This window comes from Stegodyphus dumicola, chromosome X2 (assembly GCF_044657685.1).
Source record: "Stegodyphus dumicola isolate Sdum_Otavi_A_Nest chromosome X2, ASM4465768v1".
Taxonomy (NCBI): domain Eukaryota; kingdom Metazoa; phylum Arthropoda; class Arachnida; order Araneae; family Eresidae; genus Stegodyphus; species Stegodyphus dumicola.
The window spans coordinates 38,941,393-38,964,686 of NC_140781.1; the positions used below are offsets into that span (position 1 = coordinate 38,941,393).

The following is a 23,294-nucleotide window of genomic DNA, read 5'->3' on the forward strand; positions in this document are numbered from 1 at the left end:
CAACTCAATAAGCTACTTTAATATTCTTAAAAATTCAAATGTAGGTGGAGAACCCTACAAAACACATTCATTCTAACTTCCCCCTCATTCGTCTTTAAACATGCAGGCTTTCGCTCTAAAGCATGACTTTACAGTTTAATACTTAAATTTTGACTTCATTGCTTTTAAGCATTCACTTTTAGCATCTACAATTTTATGCTTCTAGACTAAATTCTACTTTTACATAACCTTCAAGGATTTACGTACATTTACAAAATTTTAATACATATGCTTTTTACAATTTACCATAAAATGAATAAGAGAAAATAAATTTTTACTTTACTCATTCTTCGCCAAGCTGGCGGCACTGAAACTAAAATTCTTATTAGTACAAGAATACGAAGTTATTTTTATCTTCGGCCAAATTTTGGCTTTAACATAACAGAATTAGTCTTTCGACCAACAGAAAATGCTTGTTTTTAGCTTTTACACTTAAAGAAAATAATACTTTTGCCTTAGCTAAATAAAGTAAAACAAAACTAAGTCTCAACCGAGACATATTGACTTTCGTCAAAACATAGAACTTCGTACTTATGCATAACATTTCGGAACAAAACAGAAAGAAAAATTTATAGAAGGTTTTAACTTATCTTTGTGTTTTCGATGCTTGAAATTCCGTCATCCGTTTTTGGCAAAATTGATCCCAAGTTAGAGGTTTCATGGATGTCAATCTGCTCCTTATTGATCTCCGAGTGTCGTCCCCGTTGCTTTTTCTTTTGCGTCCTCTACATGCTGGCCTCTTGACGGAGTAATCGTCTGGTTGTTGGCCTTTGCGTTTCTGCCTGGGACGGCTGGTCTTGACGTCCTCCGGTCTGGAGTCCTTGAATTTCTTCTGTTCCTCGTACTTCTGTGCCTCCTGTTGGCGTTTCAGTTTCCGGAACGGCGGCCTTGCTGGCACCTGACTCTGTGGCCGTGTGCGCGTTCTCCTTGATGTGTAATTTCTCCTGCCATCTTTTGTAGGTGGTGTTTTCGTCTTTACTACGGTTTCTTTACCCGGTTCATCTGTATTTTTGTTTTTCTTAAACGCCGGAGTTTGAAAATCATTTTTTCTTTTTGATACCGACGTCCGGGTTGTAGAAGTGCTAGGTCTCTCTTCAGTTCTCCGTTTCTTGGGTGGTGGAATAGTTGTTGCAGTCTCTGGCCCTTCTATTTCGTTTAGACTTGAGTCCTGCAAGAAACTTTTAAGGATTTCAAAATCATTTGGATTATAGTATTTTTTCACCTGGTCGGGACTTGCTTTACAGATTTCCCCTCTCTCGTTTTTAAGATATAAGACTACTCCTTTGATTTCCTGAATTACATAGGGGCCTTCAAACTTTGGAGCTAACTTTGCCATAAAATTGTCTGGGGCACTTGATAAAGAAAATTTCCGTTTCAATACTTTATCCCCAACTTTAAAATCTGCTTCACGGCGTTTTCTATCATAATATAATGTCTATTTCTTGCCGTATCCGAGGTTTTAAGCGCCTGATCAATCAACTTTTGCACGTCTTGTTGTCTAAATTCCTGCTCTCTTTGTTGCACAAAGAATAATTTATCTAAAGGCGTAATTAACTTTCTGCCTAAAAATAATTCTGCTGGAGTTTTTCCCGTAGTATCATGATGTGCCGTTCTTAAAGCATAAGCTAATTCATTTATGTAGCCATCCCAGCGCTTGTGATGTGTGCTAACGTAACTGCGAATTATTTTTACAATGTTTTTATTAACTCTTTCTGCTATGTTAGCCTGTGGTCTATACGGAACCATTTTGATATGGCGTATATCAAGTCCATTGCATATGTTTTCAAATATTTGACTAATGAATTGTTTTCCGTTATCGCTAATGACTTTTATCGGTGCACCGTATTTTAAAATGTATCTGTGTAAGAATGCATCTGCGACTGTTTTGGCTGACGCGCGTTTAAGTGGAACAATTTCTATCCATTTTGAAAAATGATCTACTATTACTAAAAGAAAACGATTTTTATTTAACTCGCTCTGGGGGAAGGGACCAAGGAGATCTATGCCTAAAATTTCATTCGGAAATGTAGCGCGAATGCTATTTAAGTACCCGGCCGGGCTGTAATTAATATCATTTATTAACTGACATTGATTGCAGGACCTGACATACGCCGTTACTATTTTGTATAATTGCGGGAAATATACCGCCTCGCGTACCCTTTTTATAGTCTTTCTGACCCCGAGGTGGCCCGCTGTTTTTTTTTCGTGCAACTCCCTCAAAATGCTTAATCGAAGCGAGGCTGGGATGACTGGCTTATACTCAAGATTTTCGTTTGTTGTTTGCGTATAGAATAATAAATTATCTATTATTTCATAGTTTGTAAGGTATTTCTCCCGCTTTCCAAGCGTCCTTCGTGGTGTAGTGGTTCTGCACGCTGGCCGGTATTCCAGAGGTCCGTGGTTCGATTCCCGGCGAAGGCGTTGTTAATTTTTCATCTCTCCGGCCTCCAAAAAAAATATCCTAATGTCTCTACAGTGGCGCCCGAACTAAAAGGGTTGTGGATGATGATTCTCCACACCCAGGATTTGGCAACTAGGTCCCCTAAAACCCTAGTCGCCCTTTAAAAAGGGGAGTATGTAAGGTATTTCTCCCGCTTTCCAAGCGTCCTTTGTGGTGTAGTGGTTCTGCACGCTGGCCGGTATTCCAGAGGTCCGTGGTTCGATTCCCGGCGAAGGCGTTGTTAATTTTTCATCTCTCCGGCCTCCAAAAAAAATATCCTAATGTCTCTACAAGTTTTTTGCTCTATTTCTTATCGCATCGATATCTGTGTGCTCGGAGCTTTCGGGGTCTTTCAAATAAGCATAGATATTTCCAAATTCAGGATCAGCTTTCAGTTCAGTAATAACCGTATCTCTAGAATCTAAAATTTTTGAAGTCAACACAGCGCATTTAAGTTCATTACCTTCATCGTCCAGTTTTATACGAGAAAGTGCGTCAGCTACATTGTTTTCCTTACCCGGTTTATATTTTATTGTGATATTATATTCTTGGAGTTTTAAAGCCCATCTTATTAACCTGGGCGTTAGGTTTTTTCCCGAGTAAAGTCTACCAACAGCCGCATGATCCGAAAAGACTGTTACTGGCGATTTGCCGAAATAAACTCGAAATTTGTGTACAGCCATTAATACGGCTAATGTTTCTCTTTCTGCAGCTGTATAATTCCTTTGTGTTTGATTCAATGTTTTACTAAAAAATGCCAGCGGATGGTTATTTTGCATAAGAACCGCACCCACCGCATAGTCTGATGCATCTGCCGCAATTTCCAGGTTTTCGTCCCCCTCAGGGAATTTTAAAACAGGGGCATTAATAAGCGCTTCTTTTAATCTTTCAAAAGCTGTGTTAGCTTCAGCTGTCCACGTAAATTTACTCTTTTTTCTTTTGATTACTAAGAGTGGTTCAACAATATTAGCGAAATCTTTTATGAAAGATCGATAATAAGAACATAATCCAAGGAAAGACGAAAGTTTCTTGGCGGTGTTGGGCGGTGGGAAATTCTTAATAGCTTTTATTTTTGAATCTTGCGTTTCTATACCCTTTTGCGAAATTTTATAACCGAGATATTTAAGTTCTTTAGTTGCGAACTTGCATTTTGAGGCGTTAATTGTAAGACCGGCCTCTTTTAATAATTTAAAAACTTGTTCGAGGTCATTAATGTGTTGTTACAACGTACTACTCGTTATAATTATATCATCTAGATAAATTAAAGTTGATTTTCCTAGGACAGGCTTTAGAACAATGTCCATAGCTCTCTGGAATGTTGATGGGGCCCCACACAACCCAAAAGGCATGCGTAAAAATGCATAAGTGCCCGATTTTGTTATAAACGCGGTTTTCTGTATATCTTCGGGTCTCATAGCTATTTGATAGTAGCCAGACGTTAAGTCCAAAGTAGACATATATCTCGTCGATTTGATCTGTCTAATGATCTCGTCTATAACCGGCAAAGGGTAAACTGGAAATTTAGTTATGCTATTTAGTTTTCTATAATCGATAGCAAACCTCCAAGCCCTTTTATCCGAAGGAGGAAACTCGTTCTTTTTCCTACATAGTACGACTGGACTCGCGTATTCACTATTTATGGGCGTTATTATTTTATTCTTTAACATCTCCTGAATATGTTCTTCGATGATTAAGTCTTTTTGTTTATCATAGCGATACGGTTTAGTCCTACAAGGTTTTTCGGCATTTAATTGAATCTTGTGAGTCACGATCTGACAGTTTCCCGGTTTTTCTGAAAACAATTGAGAAAAATTACTCATCACTTGCTGTATTGCTTTACTTTCCTGGTCATTCAAATGGCTAAGGTCCAATTCAGGTGTCTCCACCGGTTCCACCACCCTCTGGTCCATCTCCAGCACCATGGAACTATCTTGAAAATTTAATTTGGCCCTCGCGGCCCTTAAAAAGTCCATACCTAAAATAAGAGAGTGTTGGAGGTCTTTCACCACAAAAATTAATACTTTGAGATTTTCCTCTTTTACCTGTACGTTTAATGATACTTTCCCGATGCAGTGACATGTGTTTCCTTGCGCCGCTATAATTTCCGTATTTCTGGTTTTAAAGAGTCGTATCCTATAAAAATTCTTTTTGAAGAACTTTTCACTCATGAAATTTCCTTCTGCCCCTGTATCGATGAGGGCTTCTACTGGTACATCGCCAACCAGGACTTGTATAATTGGTAGCTGTGAGTTTTTTACGATGACTGTATTTAGATGTCTATTTGAGGGTTTTTCTAAAACTTCCGGGGTCTGGACCCTCCCTTTCACAGGCCCCTCTAGTCGTTTAAAGCTTTCCTTTCAATCTGTGTCTTCTGGGTACGCGGATGCTTATTTTCAAATTTTCTTTTTGGGCCTTGACCTTCGAGTTTCGATGCGTTAGCTTGATAGTTCTTTCCCCCATATGAGCGATTTCCATTTCTTGTTTCCTCCTTCCTTCTGGTACTTTGAGAATATGTTTCCCCTCTCGCTCTTTCCGCTATTCTGCGATTTTGAAATTTCACCGCCAATTCGAAAAGTTCCTGCAATGTGGTTGGGTTTCTAATTTCAAAGTAGTCTTGGACAGCGGGTAACAATCTTGGTAATATTATTTCAATTATCTCCGCATCGGGTTTTTTCCCATACAACATATCCGTTAGTTTGATTTTTCGTAAAATAAAGTCCGTCAATTGTGCTGTATCCCGTTGATAGAAACTATATAGCTCGGCTTCCAGCCGTGCGCGATCTTTCACTATGGGGAAGGCCTTTACTAACGATTTTTTGAAATTTTCAAATGTATACGTCGGGCTTCCAAATTCACCTAGTAGAAATTTTCCTATATTTTTCCACCATAGCGCGGCCTGTCCTCTTAGTGCTGATGTGGCGATGGCGACTTTTTGTCTTTCAGACACAGGGTAGAGCTGAAAGTGGTTTTCTATACCTTCTAAAAATACGGACACCGAATTTTTTCCGTCGAAATAGACGTTTGGCTTGATTGATGCTCTCAAAGTCTGGACCAGGTATCCAAATCCTTCTAACTGCGTTGTCATTTCTTGGTGTTGTCCAGCGGCTTCCATCCAGTTTTCGTCCATTTCAGTTCGATAAGTGTTCGGGCGCCAATATAACGTTGCGCGTTATATTGGATGTTGGTTCTATAGTTAAACCATTGAAACTAGTCCTGCAAAATTTACAAATATTACTCTGATTCTTGTTGTTTGACTTATAACGTTGCGCGCCTCTAACTTGCACGCAACCAAGAGGTGACTGTGAAAGCTTGTATAAACCCCAGAGTCTTATAAAGGGTTTAAGTCCCTTTTTATTCAACGTAATAAATTACAATGGCGTCCTCTTGACGCTTACAGACTGTGCCCACTAGGCAGTCAAATAAAAATAAAAACCTGAAAAGAAAGTAAAGACAATATTCTAACTACGAGGCTCTCTAAAATAACTAACTCACCGCGTTTTACAAATACCGCAGCTAATTCAGCAGACTTGAAGCTCACTGGAACAATTGCAACTACTTCCCGCCAAGCACATAGGCCGCAACGCGGGGTTCTTCAATTCTCGATAACTACCTCCGCGCTCGCTAAGTAAGAATAAATTCTCTCACCGAACTCGTTTCCTTCTATTTAAATCATACTACTTCCGCTGATAATTTGAATGCTTGCGCGTTCTACTCAAATTTACATATTCTGGCATTGGCAGTTCCAGGGGAAAGTAAGGATTGACAGGAAAGATAGTTTAAACTTAAAATAAATGTTAGTTAAAATAAATATGAACCCTACAGACTTCTCCAATAGTCATTATTCAGCATGTTATTTTAATCTCAAGTATATGAGCTCAGAAGAGGCTTATTTTTTGCTTATGTTTTCCATATGTTGAGTTCGCCATTTTTTTATTGTATGAGTTTCGGTAGGTTTTTTCCAATTTTTTAAGTTTGATTTATGGTTTACACCTTTTAGTTTTTTGTTTGATTTTGTCCTTTGCTTATCTGATATCATACCTACTAGTTGCAAATATTTTATTTTATATTCAGTTTCAGTCTGAAATTGTTCCAGTGTTTTGAGCTTTACTATTGGTTAGTTAAGTTAGGTTGATTTTCTTCATTGTTTATCATGCCTTCATCCATTAATCGTTTCATTGGCCCTGAAGTGACAGAAACTTCTGAATCACTGTGACTTTATACTAAAGTATAAACGTAAAAAATAGATCCACAATTTCATTCAGATTAAATCGAATCAAAAATCTTCCATTTGTGTTTAAAAAATTTTCTTAAACTGCAAACTAGCTTTGTATTGGTCCATTATCAGGGATACACGTCAACAGTTATCCAAAATTGAGCTATATAAGCTTCATCTGGAACTTGCTGATTCATGTCCAGAATTTACTGCCATTGAACGAAAGTCCTAGTGTAGAACTGACAATGTAATTAACCACCATAAAACACCCTTGCTTTTAAACTCCACAATCACCTTTCACAGTCTTCCAATTTAAGAAATTCAAGAAAATCTTCCAGTTGTAAACATTAAGCCAATAGTTAATACAGTCAAAAGTCGTTAATTCGGACTCGTCGGGACTTCGGCGATTCCGGATTATCGATTTTTCCGGATTATAGATCATCAGTTTAAATCTGGTAAGATGGCATGCAGAAATTATAAAATTAAAAATATCAAAACGTAATTTATGAAATAAAGAGCAATTATGAACTAAAGGGTATCAAAATTTACAAAAAGAAAAAGCTAAATATTTATTTGTTTACTTTATTAAACATTTCTTTCAATGTAAGTTGTTTAATTTGCTCCGTTTCATGTGATAATGCTTTCTCTTTAATTCTATTAAACAGACATAATTTCTTGTTTAGTTACAAAGTTCCGCTGTTCAAGTCCTATAATTGCTGTGTCGAGAGTACCGACTAATTTGTCAATCGAAATTTTTTCGTTTTCAATAACCTCTGAGTCACTTTCTTCACTATCGGAAGCGAATTATAATGACAAGGAACTTGATTTAAATCATATCAAAGACAGAATACATCGAGATGAAATACTGCATTTAGTAAAGAATTATAAGACAAATAAAATAAAAACATCTGCTCTGAAGATAAGGATAGTGCTGACAGATCAACTTCCAATTCATTGCGCGCCCTGTCGTTTCCCTCCCCCCCGCAGAGCAGCGTGAAATTGATAAACATATTTCGAAATGATTAGATAATCAAAGGATATATGCCTTTATCCATTTTTTGCAGGAATTCCACTTTCTGTTTAATGGATTTCGAAAAATACTTTCGCTTTGCAGATCCTTTACGTATTAGTAAATATATATCGGAAATTCTATTTGACATAATCGGAAGTTCAAGATTACTTTTATAAAATTGCTCTAACAGTCTGCAAAAAATAATAAGCCGGATCCAATTCGAATATTAAGGAACAACGCAATCTGCAACATTAACTGAAATAAATAATTAGATAGTTTTAGCTTATACCGTCCGTTATACATTAAACGCGCATGCGTAAACGTATTATGCGCATGCGCACATGTATATTCGCAGCCGTAAAGGTCTTACGCGCACGTACAAACGCCTATGCGCATGCGTGAACGTGAACGCCACGCATGCGCAGAAAGTTTTTAGCTTTGAGGTCCGGATTATAGATAATTCCGGATTATGGGTGTCCGAATTAACGACTTTTGACTGTAATTCTATTGTTAATTTATATTGTTAATTTATATAATTAGACAGAATTCTGAAAAATAATTCTAACTTCTCACAAACCTCAAAAACTTCGATTGCAAAGATTTTAGTTCCTATCGAAAATGTGATTGGCATCTTACCGCCTATAATCTGCCGAACTGTGCCACATTATATGCTCTTCCCAAAATTCATAAAAGCGGTATTCCTTTTCGCCGTATTGTATCAAATTTAGGCACTGCCTTGTAACCGTTTGCTAAATATTTTGTTTCTAAATTTTCAACTTTATTAGATAATAATAGGGGGCCGGAAAGTAATGTCGCTTTCTTACATTAAATTCAAACGAATACATTTTTACAAAGTTTTTATTTTTAATCAGTTATATAATTACCCTCGTTATCAACAACCTTTTGCCATCTAATGTGCAGATTTTCAATCCCGGACCGATAAAAATCAATTGGTTTTTGAGTAAAATATCTCGAGAGGACATTTTGGACATCATCCAAATTTTCAAATTTTTTGCCTCTAAGAAAATGTTGTAGGGATCCGAATAAATGGAAATCCAATGCTGCGATATCGGCCGAGTATGGTGGGTGAGTGTGGCAGTACCTCCTACCCCAATTCATTAATTTTTTCCAGTGTTCGTCTTGCACAGTGCGGTCTTGTATTGTCGTGTTACAGAATGACGCCTTTTCTGTTGAAAATTGATATTTTTCGATTAAAGATTGGTTCACTCCATCCAATAGTTCACAGTAAAGGTCTGCATTAACAGTTTGTTCAGGTTTCGGCAATTCAAAATGAACAATTCCTCGAATACTCCATCAAACACCCAGAAGCGCCTTTTTGGGATGTAAACCCTTTGTAACCCCTATTAAAACTGCCTTTTGAGCTTTGGATTATCATATAGAACTTATTTTTTTGTCTCCACTAATCAAACGATCAAAAAACGGTTCTCTATGGTGCCGTTGAAGCAAAACGTTGCATATGATGGATAGGTTGGCTTTGTTCTTTTCGGACAGATTATGGGGGACTCAAACACCTGCTTTGCTTATTTTTCCATTCTGCTTTAAATATTCTTGGATGGTTGACCGTGGTTGGTTAAGAGTGTTTGACATGGATTTGCTTCCACTTCTGCCCTTAGCATGTTGTTGTCGACATGCGCAGAAATGACATTACTTTCCGGTCCCCCTATTAACAGTGAGACCATAAACATTTCAATAGAGTTTATAAAAGAAATTAAAAGCATTTCTCCTAGAAATATATTCATGGTTTCTTTTGATGTAAAATCATTATTTACCAGTGTTTCAGTGGAAGGTGCATTAAGATGTCTAGAAACCAGACTTTGTGTATTTCATTTCTCCCGCATCGAAATTGTTGAACTAATTTCTCTTACTGAACTTTGCTTGAAACAAACACCTTTTTCCAAGATAAGTAGTACAAGCAAACTGAGGGATTAGCCATGGGAAGCCCTCTTAGTCCCATCTTTGCTGATATCTACATGCATTGTTATGAATCAGAATTTTTTGAAACTTTAAACTTCCTGCCATGGCTCCGCTATGTAGACGATACTTTTACCCTGCTTGAGAGTAATAAAAATGATTTAAATAAAGTTTTTTCAATAGTGAATTCCATTGATCCTGCTATTAAGTTCACTTTTGAACTTGAGATATCCAATTTTCTTCCATTCCTCGACAGTTTAGTCATAAGTAACATGTTCAACTTCAGTACTACTGTTTACCGTAAACCTTCATCGGTTTGCCTTCCACCATACTTCATATCATTTCATCTTATTAAACAGAAATTAGCTTCATTTTATTCCTTTTTTTTCCGTCCATTTGAAGTTTGCTTCTCCAAACTGGTTCTTGATCAAGAACTAAATTAAAAAGGATTTGCAAGTGCTTTTCACCCAACATTATTAACGAAACAGTTAAAAAATCCTCAACATATCAACGTTTTAGGAGATAATGCGAATTCTATTGTCATTCCTTTCTTTTCATCGATTAGAATTCATAAAACTGCATGTATTTTACAGAAATTTAACTGTCAGGTCGTTTTTTCCTCCTATCAATAAAATTCCCATTTCCATACTTAAAAGGACGCCATTCCGGATATGAATTCCTGTGATAGTTACAGGATTCCTTGCCATTGTGGTTTAATTTACATTGGTCAAACTAAGAGAGCCTTAAAATTTCGTGTTAAAGAACGTGAGGCATATGTTACGAAAGAGGAAACAACACTTATGTTCCAAAAATGACACTTTTCATTTTTATGTAGATAAAATTATTCAAAAAACATCTTTTCTTGGTGCATTAGATTTTGTAGAGGCATTTCACATTCAAAAAAAGTGTTTCTGTTCTACTGAACGACCCTAATTCTAATCCATCTTTACCTTCAGCCTTTAAGGAAATTATGTTTTAGTTTTCTTGTTTCATAAATAAATGGCGCCAGTAGCTGTGTTTTCTTGTTCAGTATTAAAATAGAAAAAGAATGCTTAAAAATTTTAATTATTTAATCAAAATTCACAAAATTTTTACACTACTAAAAGTACAGTACATATTTTTAGGTTAAAATAACATGGAGCTTAACTCCTGTCAAGCCATTCTTATCTTATCTTTTTGCTGTATCGTATCTCGTTGATTTGCAATTAGGCACCTGAGAAAGATGGTTCTATAATTCAACCATCGAAGCCAGTCTTGCAAAATTTGCAAATATTGCGCTTATTCTTGTTGTTTTACTTCTCCAATAATCATTATTCTGCATGTTATTTTAACCTAAAAATATGTACTGTACTTTTAGTGTAAAAATTTTGTGAATTTTGATTTAAATAATTAAAATTTTTAAGCATTTTTTTTCTATTTTAATACTGAACAAAGAAAAACAACAACAAGAAATTTAGAAGCAAGTTTCTTAGATTCCCACAGAGAGAGCAGTTTTCATCTCTTCCTTTTTTAATCAATAATCCCTTTTTTAATTCCGTAAATTTTATTTTTTCAGTTTTACTCATCTTTTTTATAATTTATCAAAAAGATTTGCGCAAATTAAGAGTTTGAGTGAATATTTTCTAAAGGTTGTGATAAAAATCCTACACTGTAATAAAAATAGATTTTCATCAACATAAGAAAATGTTATTTTTCTTGATTACCTCAAATAAATAGCTTTTGTGGCGAGATCAAAATATGTCACTTATCAAATCATATCAATCAAATATATCAATCAAAATATCTGCCATTTCAAATATGTCATAGCTGAAATTTTCTTCAGCTCCTGGTAACTAACTGCTATCAGAGAGCAATTTAACACATTGTTCAACCTCTGGCATATTTTAAATGTAAACTTGGTTGTGATTAATAAAAAACGTAGTTATTGAAATTTTTTTTTATATGATCAAAGAGTTAATACTTTTAACAGTAAAAACTGTAGAATGCATATGCTGTTTTAAACAGTTATTAAGGTGCTATAAAATGTGCAGATATAAACATATAAGTGAGATATGCAGATATAAACATGTAAAGTGAGATATGCAGGTATAAACGTGTAAGTGTAACACAGTTTATTAGTGAGCATTCTGTGATTCTTTATATCTTATTTTTCAGGTATTTGTCTCAGACTTGTTTTAAGGAATAATTTTATAGTTCAGTGATATTTATCTATGAATAATTAAATACTGTTTCCAAAAATAAACTTTAAAATAAAAGCACGACTGAATGAGCCTCAGAAGTAATGTTGTACGGAAGTAGGTAAAAAAAATTGCCATTTGAAGAAAAGTTTTATTTCTGAATCTGATTCCTGTATGAAATTACCAAAACTTAAATATCAATTGAGAATATTATTTAACTCAGAGTAATTGATTCAATAATGCAATTGGTGAGTTGTTTAAAAAGTAAAATTTTTTTAAAGTACAGTGGAACTAAAAATACCAAGACTAAATGCACCGCAGTCATTCAGGTGTTTTGGTTCCTGTGCACCATGTGTGTATTAAATTGATTATAAAAAGTTTATGTGTCACATGTTGTTTTCAGCGAAAACTTTGCAATTTAAAAAATTAACATTTTTCCAAAATGGAAAATACATTTTCATTGGAATTATGCAACTAAAGCAAAACAATCAAGTTATTTAATTTATAAACTCTGATACTAAATACCAAATTGTACTTTTATTTTTCATGTGGTAAAATTAAGCAAAGAAATTTCTTTATTTGGATGAAATAAAAACTCAAAAGATATTTTTAAATAAATTAGTGACTAATTAGTTAAGTAATGAAATATGTTATTTAATTTTTGTTAAGTTTGATGTTTTATAGGTTTCAGTTTAATATGTATAGGCTGTAACAAAAAACTGTAAGGCATTCTTATATATTGCATGCATTCATCCAATTCAATCACTTCTTGAAAAGTATGTAGTATCATATTTTTTATTTTATTTCATTCAACATAATTACATAAAAGCAAGTAAATAAAGTAGCATTCCTAATTTAATTGGCTTTGAAAGAGCAAGTGATCAGAAATTTGGGTAATCCAGATAGTTGGAATTTTTGCTGTTTTATGAATGTTTCTGTTTTTTCAAAACTGTAAATGAAGGAGAGTAATGTTTTTTCTTCCCATTGGCAGGATTTACTTCTTCAAGGGCCATCTGCTGTCATTGACAGATCACTTTTTTTCTGGCTTTTGAGTTACTTCTTACATCTGGCAGCCTCAGTGAATATTAGTTTAGATCATATAAGGTAATATGGTAATAAATCATCTTAGAATATTTAACCAAGTGATTGCACAAAGTGTGTTGATATCTTTGCGTTAAAAATGTTTGTAGAAAAATCGGTTAGAATGGACTGAACGGTACCCCTTGTATTATCGCGAAGTTGTTTCTTCATTTATCGGCAAGTTGTTTCGTATTATCGCCAAGTTGTTGTTTCATTTATAGTAACACGAGTAGTTGAATATTCCGTAAATATATTTTTACCCAGAACTGGGTGCTCCTTTGACTTTTTAATTGAAAATATATCGATTTGTACATGGACAAAGTCAAGGGAGTATGCAATGCCAAGTTTATGCAATTCTCTGATTTTTTTTTTTAGTGAAAATAAGCCGACGTGTACATGGCTAAAGTCAAGGGAGTGGGCAATACTTAGTTTGTGCAATTCTGTGATTTTTTTTTTTAAGTGAAAATTGGTTAGTGTGTACAATTTGTGCAATTCTTTGACTGTTTTGACTTGTTATTTTGTCTTTGTGTAGTGGTGAGTTTTGGCAAATCGGCGCTACACAAAGGCAAAATAACAAGTCAAAGAATTGCACAAACTGGCTATCCATGTCCCGCCTAAATTGCCAATTTTCGCCACGGGCTACCCGTAAATATACTTTTACCGAAAAATCATATCATGTGCATGAATATTGCATTATTTGTGAGAGTTTCATTAGTGAACTGTGTGAAGTGACATTTTCTGGGTAGCATAGTTCATGGTGTAGTAAAAATGTAAATAAAATATCTTTCAATTGCACAGTCTGGTACTCTATTTTACACAAATGGCATCTGAACTAAGAAGCTTGAGATTTGATCAGACACAAATCCCTATCATGCTATAATTACCTAATATGCCAGATTTCTTACCTCTAATCCAACTATTTTGTCTTAACAAGATGATTCTATGGGTTAACGTTTTTTGGCAATTCAAACAAAAGAAATACGATCATCTTATGACATAATAAAAGAGGTATTCTGTCTGTGCTTTTGGGAATGGCGGAAGTGCTGTGTGTTTTGATAGTTGTTACTTCTAAGACTGACTGCGTAATAGTTATTTACATTTCAAATAGAACTATTTTATATGCATTTTTGTAAGCTTTTTAAATATAGCTTTATGTTTTCAAACTTAATATAAATATCAAATATGCATATGACAGTTACATCAGATATATTTTTAAGTTAAATATTAAACATATACTGATTACCAAATGTAAGGTCTTTTGACACTATTAAGCATTCAAAAGTTCATTAAAACAATGACGTAACCCCTTCCCATTTTATTATAATGCTTTTCTTTTCTGTAGTTTATCAAATTTTTAAGCATTCTCAGATTCTGTGCCCATTATAAATGAAATAAAAAATGCTTTAAAATCAGATTATGACAGTTACGTCTCATAATTGCAACAGAATTGTTAAAATTTTCAATAAGATGTTTGCTGATTTTTCATAAAACATTTTTTAGAAACAAAGTAGCTTGTTTCCCTGTAGCTTAAATATATTAAAGAAGTATTCCTTTTCAGTGCATGCAAATTTTTGTATTATTGCAAATTGTGTTGTGTGAATCTAGTTTTTAATTTTGTCACCTGCATATTAGCAGCACGGTATTATATATATTTGAGAGTAACCCTCATTTTAATAAGTGTTGGGGGACCCTATGAACTCGTTTACCATTTAATTTGTATAATCTATAAACATTATTGCTCATTCTACTCAGAAACGGCGATGATGATTACAGTAGCCTTAAGTGACAAGAAAATATATAATTTTTATTTCAGTATCACTTAAAATTGTTTTGTGAATTTCATTTGAATAAGATGCATATATTTAATAAAAACTTCTTTAGGACAGCAAATTACCAAAAATACTGCCATTAAATATATGTGGAACGTAAAATGTTTCAGAGGACAGCACATGCTCTGCTCATATTATATTTACTGTGTCTAGCCTTCCCCTAGCTTATTTTGATTATACATCATATATTAAGGAGACAGCTGTTTTAGCTCGTTTATAATGCATTCTGCCATTAACTATTATTATTAAGTTTACCTTCATAACTGCTGATTTTTAAAATAAAATATGTATAACTTTCACAATTAATTTCATCCTTGCTTTATCAGATAATTTTGATGGTGTTTTCTATTTTTATGATTTTAGAAATACAGGACTTATGCAACTAAAATATAAAATTTTATTGTAATAAGAATTGTGTGGTTTGTTTATTCAATATTATCAAGAATATTCTTTTTCTTCCCTCTTTGAAAATTTGTATTGGGGTTTTCAAATTACTGTCAAGAAATATGTGTTGCATGATTTTTAGCTTTTCAGCTTTAATATATAAAATGGTATTAGTATGTATGTAGAGACATTAGGATTTTTTGGAAGCCAGAGAGATGAAAAATTAACAATTGCCTTCGCTGGCATCGAACCACGGACCTCTGGAATACCGGCCCAGCGTGCAGAACCACTACACCACGAAGGACGCTAGAAAAATGGGAGAAATACCTTATATATAGATTTAAGGTCACGCATATTAAGAGTTTGAATGAATTATGTTTGAATGAGTAGATCAAAAAGTAATAAATGCAGTAATTTTTTACGTATTGTAATGAATTTTTTTATGCATGAACACATCAAAAAGGAGCAATCCTGCTCATTCTCATTATCATGTGTTTTATTTCGCATGGTAGAAACTGCAAATTACTCATGAATTTCTTTTTCAGTGCTATCCTTAGCGTTGAAGTTATTTCCTTCTTGGTGTATGAATGCGTCACTGCTTGTGAAAATATGGAGTTACATTGTAATGCTACTGAAAAAATCTGCAAGTATTATTCAGTTCAGTAAGTATTACTCACTTATTACATCATTCATCTATTCACTCACATACAGTGCGATCCAGAAGTTCCTGCACGCTTATTATAAATTGCATTTACTTTAACAACGGAAAATATTCATGAATATTTTTTTGGGGGGGAAATCTGTTCAGGGTTAATGCTAGGCTTTTTTAGGGCCCAGTGCAATCGCTGTGTCTCATAAATTATATTGTGTTACAATCCTTAGAAATTAGGCGTAGAGGTTGCGCCTAATTTTAATATGTTTGTTTGGTATTGTTCAGTGAAGTGCTTATGCACATTTACAGAATACCAGACACGATGATCAAGAGATGGGAAGAAAGGAGAGTCATTGAGCGATGAATTTTATGCAGGAAGAGGGAGAGAAGTTAGCTGTGCTAGAAGTACCAGAAGTTGAAAGATCTGTGGAAACATCATTATACACAACCATACATCATGCACCACTTTGAACAAAGTGCCAAAAAAGCAGTTGTATGTTTGTAAGGATTATGTTAATTTATCTAACAGTTAATTTGAGTTATAATTACTTTCCTATCCTTTCTTAATTTCAAGCTTACAACTTCCGGCCAGAACATATTTTTGGAATCGCGTTTGAATGCAAATGAGGAAGAGTTTTTAACTGTGAAGTTCTACTGACTTCGTTAGAGAGCCAGAGATTCTTAACTAGCACGCGTTGGCCCATTTCAGACTACTCTCTCTCTTAAGCTATTTTTAGGCTGGGTCGTACTTTAGGTCCTTGATAGCTTCGCCGTTATTAGCGTTAAGGGGTCAACTCTGTTAGAATCTTGATAGCTTCGACTATATCTTTTTAGTTAAGTTTTGATTCTTAGTTTCCTAAGTTCAAGCCTGAACGGAGGCTTTATTGTTAACTCCGAGAAAGGAGTCCTCTGTTAAAATTTTATTGGAATAATAAAAGGTAGTTTCACCCTTCTTACATTTTGTTCTCTGTCTCACGAACTCAAGTGATTATTCGCTTATCAATTCTTAAGATTCTTCAACTTTAACTTAGAAGTAACCAGGTTAGAATCTTACATGTGTAGTGAAAAACATAGGGGCATTAAAAGCATCCTCTGTAAAAGACTGCGTTTTGTTCATTTAATGTGTGAATGATTAATCGTACTGGTTAACATTGTAGTCATAAAATAAATTAAATCAATAGTAAAAAGAAGATAGGCTAGAGTTTGGGTCCTTTTAGGTTTTTTTCAGAGTATCTTATTAGCCTGGAGTTTGGGATCTTTTGAATCGCCCTGCCTGTGAAACACTTTGTTTTACTTCTTAGAATGGAGCAGGAGCACTAAGAGAAATATATTCTTTATGTATTTCTTTGGGAACATAAGCCATCTGGTGCTGTGCTACATTACTACATTTATTATACGCATGATTTATACCACATTGTTTTATATTTTCTCTTTAAATTTCTTTTTAAGAGTTGTTTTAAATTGTGTTAAGTACATAAAGACCAACAATGTTTCATTGTTTTCTAACATTAGTTTGATAATATTTTGTGGAACACTTAGTGACTGTTTATGGAACACAGTTTGTGATACACTGCACTTGTAAAGATGAAACAGTGAAGTGGAAGCTTAGGTCTAGTTTGATAGAATGGTTCTGAAACTGAAACGAAAGGAAGAAAAACAGAAAGTGGAGCTAGAGATGGCTATGAGTTGTAAAGAGAGGTTGTATATGAAGCAGAGTACAGGAATGGAAAACAGAAATTAAAAAATAAATTTTTCTAATTTTTCTGTATTTAGAAGTTTACCTGTTCAGTTTTTTAATTCATTTTTTAATCATTAAGTTTCATCATATTAAAGATTTTTGTGTCATGAAAAATTTTCTAAATGGTCTGTTATTTCATTTTCCTTTTTTAATGCTTTTTTATTTTAACAGGTTGCCGTTTTCAATATATATTTTATGTTGTTCATTTAAAATGCACTGAATTTTAAATAGTACTATGCTTTGCATTTTTTTAAAATTGCTAACTTTTAGTCTTTCCTCTTTTCCAGATATTTTTGTTTGTTTGTTTGTTTGTTTGTTATTATGTAGAATTTTTTTTATTTCTAATTACCTTTTTATACAATACAGTTCACTGAGCAGTTATTTTTCATTTTTTAGATTGGATTTACTTGTAAATGCATTGAAAGAAATACTGAATACTGTTGATTTGTACACTCGAAAACCTAGTTCGCAGAAAGATAAATCACATTTTACGGAACTTTGCAGTAAGTTTTCTTTCTCTAATTGAAAAATGATTTTATCATTATTATTTGATTTACATATCCACTATGATTTACACAGAGATTGTTCAAGTATTTTCTTTGCAAGTTTTTTGTGTTTACTCTGTCAGTGTGTCACTTCAACTCTCATTTAGCATTATAAGGCAACCATTCATATAACAAAGATCATAATTGATTGGTTTGAGGAAATAGGATTGAATGAACTCAACTTGAGAACCAAAAGCTCCATTTTTAACTTATTTGAGCAATTTGGGGGTAAGTTGGAGCACCGGATGTGAGCCAAACCAAAGTGCCGCAAAATGAACATGGATCTGTTCACCATGTTACTGGATAAAAGTCTAAACCATCTGCAGATATTTACAGAAACTTAGTAGAAAATCTATGCTGAATGTAAGGCCTTCATTATATTGATACTAACCTTCAAATAAGCATAATCATGTAGATGTCCAGTTATCATTGGCAGTATAGTGTGTGTTTATTAAAAGCATTTTGTGTCTTTTTTTTTAAACTAAAAAACTATTCATCAGGAGTATTGGTATAAATTAAATAATTAGTTTTTAATATGTATAATGTGTACGTAACAATAACTGATTATGAAAGAGACACCAAAAGTTAAAACAATGGTAAACAAATTAGCAGAGTGCAGTTCATTTATTGCTGTATAAGATCATTGCCAATTCAGTTACTTTCGTAGTGTGTGTAACTGTTGATTTGTGTTGTAGTGAGGAAAATGTCATAATTTTTTAATTTTTTTTCCTTTTAAAATAGCTAGAATGTGATGGCTGATACTATGCTAAGAGGTATGGCTGCAAAATTTTGCGAAAAACTAACTGCCGACTTTTTGAAGGCATCCAAACTTTCACAGTTTGATCAGTATTTTATGATGCAGCAGAGGCGTTTTCTGGATTTTTCTACTTGCCTTAACTGAGCCTTAATTTATAAGGAACTGAGGCTTAGCAATTCGGCCATTCTTAGATGAATCTTCCTCGAAAACATAGTTCGGTATTCGCCGAGCGATGAGAAATTTTAAAGTCTGCATTTTTCTCCTTGAAATCGTTGCTAAACTTTTGAGTGTGATTTCGATTTTTTTAATGCTCGCAACATGTTCTACTGAATAGCAAGGGATATTTTTATGTTTAGAAATGTTTCTCATTGTTTGTTTGAAATATCACCGAAGTTAGTACAGTTGTGTGATAATTTTTAATTGATTATTTTCTTTCAGTTTGCATAGTCAAACTGATGAACATTAATTTGCCTTTAATTCCCCCTTCAGCAAACGTTTATTTTCATTTTCAAAATAATTTTTAGTTTCTTTTTTTTAATCTTTTCCATTATATGAATAACGTATAACACACAATTTTCTGTAGGTAATCTAGTATGACCGCATATGCCATTTTGAAGAGGGACAGTACCGAATTCTTGACATTTTCGGCTGTCCCATCTTTTTATTAAAAATGACCATTTTTCCCTGTTATTATTAATGGCTTATCACATCTAACGACACATGAGTCTAGGAGAAACTTTTGCGAGAAACGCTCTTCTCCTTCTCCTACCCGCCGAGACATGTTTCTTGGAACCGATGTTCTAGCTAGCTACATGGCAAGGTCCGTCCATTTCTTTTATGGATCTTGTCTATTTGGGACATTTCTGAACAGAAAATGCTTCACTTGAAGCATTGTCCATCATAGGATTTCTTCGTAGAATAGCTTTTCCCGTAAGTCAACCAATCAGATATACCACAAACGAAAATGCCGAGAATTGTTTTTTTGGTTGTGCTGTTGAGGGTAGCTTATGGATGCAATACCGGTTTAAAGGCTTTAAAAAATATCCTTTTCTAGGCAAACATAAATTATTGTTCAAAACCTGTATTATGAATCAATATTATGAATGCCAAGATAACTATGGAGTTGGATTATTTGATTAGTATCGGTAATTGCAGAACTAGCATTATAGAAATAGTAATTATAAAAATTGTAAGCATTTGAATGCATTGAAAATAAAGAATATTGCTATAGCTGATAGACAAGAGCAAAATTTTTTTAATGAAAAACACAAAAGCTTTCATGTTAAAATGTTCTGAAATGTGGAAAGAATATATTTTAATATGTATTGTATGTGGACAGAGGAGAAATTTATATTAAGCAATAAAACAGTAAAATGTTGTGATCCTAAACTGTATCCTGAAATATGAGAATTATAATTATAACGTGTAGAAGGCCAAACTGCCATGTAAACTCACCAGAGAAATAGTCAGAGCAAATTCATGGCCAAGTATAGTTCACTGTTAGTAAGTGTGCCTAAATATTTTTGTGGATTTTCATACTGAAAAATAGGGGTAAGTTCAATATTTTAAAGTTATAAAGCATTTTATGGCATTTTTCTTTATCCTAATTTATTCTTCCATTACTTCCCTATTTCGACTCATGGAAATATGGTCAATGTGTATATATGGCAACTTAAACCGTCTTGCAAGAAAACATTCTTTTGTTATCAGTTTATTTGAACTGTTGTTTCACTTTAACTGTGGTAAAGTTTTCTTTTGAAACTTTTTGTTAAGAGCACTTACTTTAAAAAAGAATACTATTGTAAAGGTAAGAAAAATACAATTAATTTAATACTTGCAAGTAGGCAATATGAATGCATTTATTTTTTCTGTAGAAAATTTGTTTATGTTATCTTGCAACAAAAAAAAATCCATTTCCACTTTAGTCTAAAGTTTAAAAATTATTAATTTCTATTAATTAGTTATATAATTTCAGTTTGATTTGTAGACAAAAGCGGTGGGAAATTCTTCGCATATTTTTAGCATTTGTATCATAATCCGAAAATATATCAGTTTAGACCTTAAAAGTGTTCCTGGAGTACTACAAATGTGTTTTGATAGCTTTATAGATATTCCTCATGTATCTGTTTGTTACTGTATTTTCTTTTATTAACTAAATTAATTGCTTATTAGCAAAAACTGTAGCTTAAACTATTAAACAACTTAAATTTCAAGTAATGTACTTATTCAAGAAATGTTTCATAATTTTACAGATTACATTATTTCATTTTTATAAGTTGAAATCCACCAGAATATCCAGAATATTTCTCGACTCTTTTTGGATAAATAAAAGATGGTTTCATTTGTCCGTAATTTCTTTTTTTAGGCAAATTAGCTGAGCTTCAGGATCTCAGACTTACTCCTCTCCTTCTGTTTCAAAGTGCAAGAAATAGTAGTAGAAGATGTATGGAGGATATTGTTATTCTTAATCACCAGATATTGACAATTGTAGAAAGAGGATCAGAAAATTGTATGGCACTCAAGAAGATGAACATTGTGACGCATTTAAAGCAGTAAGTTATCATGGAATGCATTATTTTAAAATAGTACTTATCTGAAGCAAGCTGAATGATATATGTTAAAAAAATTTGTTTTTGAATATTTAGATCTCCGACTTTCTGTTTCTCATTGGAAGCACTTTTATAGAAATGGTGCTGTCTGTAATTGGAACAGAGAATATCTGGCTTCACAAAAAGCGCAAAAGAGTTTTTTCCGTATAATTTTTCACAGATAAAAGTCGATCAGTTTTGAATAGATTTTGAATCAATTAAATTTTTGGTTGCACATGGCAATTTTAAAAGCTATTTAAAGCGATCTGGACTTGCCTCAAGGGCTTTATGCAGCCGTGGTATCCGCAGATGAATTCTTCTTAAGTTCATTCATCATGTCCAGCAGAGGAAGATACTTCAGGCAACTTTGAAGCACCTGTCTGTATCTTGGCTAAAGAGACAATTTCTGCTAATTTAGATTACTGAGTTGTCATTTTAATACTTTATTTTTCTTCAACTGTTTTTCTTTCTTTATTATTTTAATTTATTTATAGTTTCTTAATAATTTTAGTCATTTGCAGTGCTATTGTACATTTGTTTATTTTGTTAATGGCATAACTTACTTGTGTAAACCTCGTGGTATACGTTGTGTAATATGAGGAGTTAAAAAAATCAATATTAGAGGGGAAAATGCTCAAATATAAACTACATAAGAGCTATATAGTTTTAGTTCAAGTGGATAGTGCTCATTTTATGATACTAATCTATGGAATTCTGCCATTCATTCCTGTTTATCAATGTTATATGCAAAAGTGAATGCATGATTTCCTAACCTTCAGATCGTTTTATTATGCATTATTACAGAAGTTTCATCTTTTTGCATTTTGAAAAGTTGTCATAGCAGTTAATGAAGCTAGTAAGTGATACTTACCCTAAGTTTTGTTTTAAAATATATGCATAATTAATCTGACGAGTCTAGTTTTATCTCATAAAGAAATAAAGATAACTACCATATTCATTCACATATTTCTTCCCCTATCATTTTCTGTCATTATCTTGATTTATGGTTACATCCTAAATGTGTGCACTGTGAAATCATTGACTTTGAACAGTTTTTATTTCCTTCTTCATTTATTTCACGTAATATATATATATATATATATATATATATTATATATATATATATATATATATATATTGTATATATATATATATATATATATATATATATATACTGCTCTTTGCGGTTATTTTTAAATTTTTTCACAGGAAAATCTCTTAACTTCTCATAACTCATTCATAGGTCACATGCAAGCAAAATGTTTCAAAATAATACTTATTTTCTTGAAAATATCTCTTGAAAAAGACTCATGAAAATTTCACAAATTCTTGTTTTGAGGGAAAAGCGAATCGAAAACCAACTCTAAAACATAAAAGAAGAAGAAGAATGCAATCTCTTGCCACAAAGTCCGAAAGGAATTATTAATCAAATCAAACCAAAGGGGGTTTCATTTTCCCCCACTCTCGTTAATAGATAGCTAGAGGAAAAGAGACTGTAATTCCCAACATGCACAGATGAGAAATTGTATAATTTAAAAAGATGGTACTGAAGTTAATAACTTTAACTAACTTCTTTAAAATGCAGAATGATGTACTATCTGTATGTCTATTCGTCTGGGCTTTTTAATGTGTTATATTCTTCATTTAAGTCTTTTCCTCAAAACCTCTTTCAATTTCAATTTTCAAAGACATAAAGTAAGTAAAAAAAAAGGGGAGGAAATATGTGAGCAAATATGGGAATTTAAAATTTAGGCTACATTTATCTGTGCTCAGAATTTTCTGTCATTAGGTTGACTATTCTGAAGCTGTTTTAAAATAGATATATAAATGCAGTCAGTCTTAACTTTCTTAGTAACATAGCATTAATTTAATCATGAAGTGGGTCTAATTACTTTATTTTGTGAAATA

At 33.2% G+C, this 23,294-nt stretch overlaps 1 protein-coding gene across 5 annotated transcripts in view; it reads left to right on the top strand.

Annotated features, from left to right (window-relative positions):
• The window catches only part of tim (timeless), a 163,480-nt gene that overhangs the window by 93,320 nt on the left and 46,866 nt on the right, over positions 1-23,294 (top strand). For all 5 annotated transcript variants that reach the window (XR_004757809.2, XM_035356774.2, XM_085809428.1 and 2 more), the window contains 4 exons: positions 12,805-12,917; positions 15,652-15,768; positions 17,893-17,999; positions 21,164-21,350. Coding sequence is in view for 4 of the 5 variants with exons in the window: in XM_035356774.2 (XP_035212665.1) it covers positions 12,805-12,917; positions 15,652-15,768; positions 17,893-17,999; positions 21,164-21,350 (524 nt within the window). In the remaining variant the exon portion in view is untranslated. The remainder of the gene's footprint in view (positions 1-12,804; positions 12,918-15,651; positions 15,769-17,892; positions 18,000-21,163; positions 21,351-23,294) is intronic.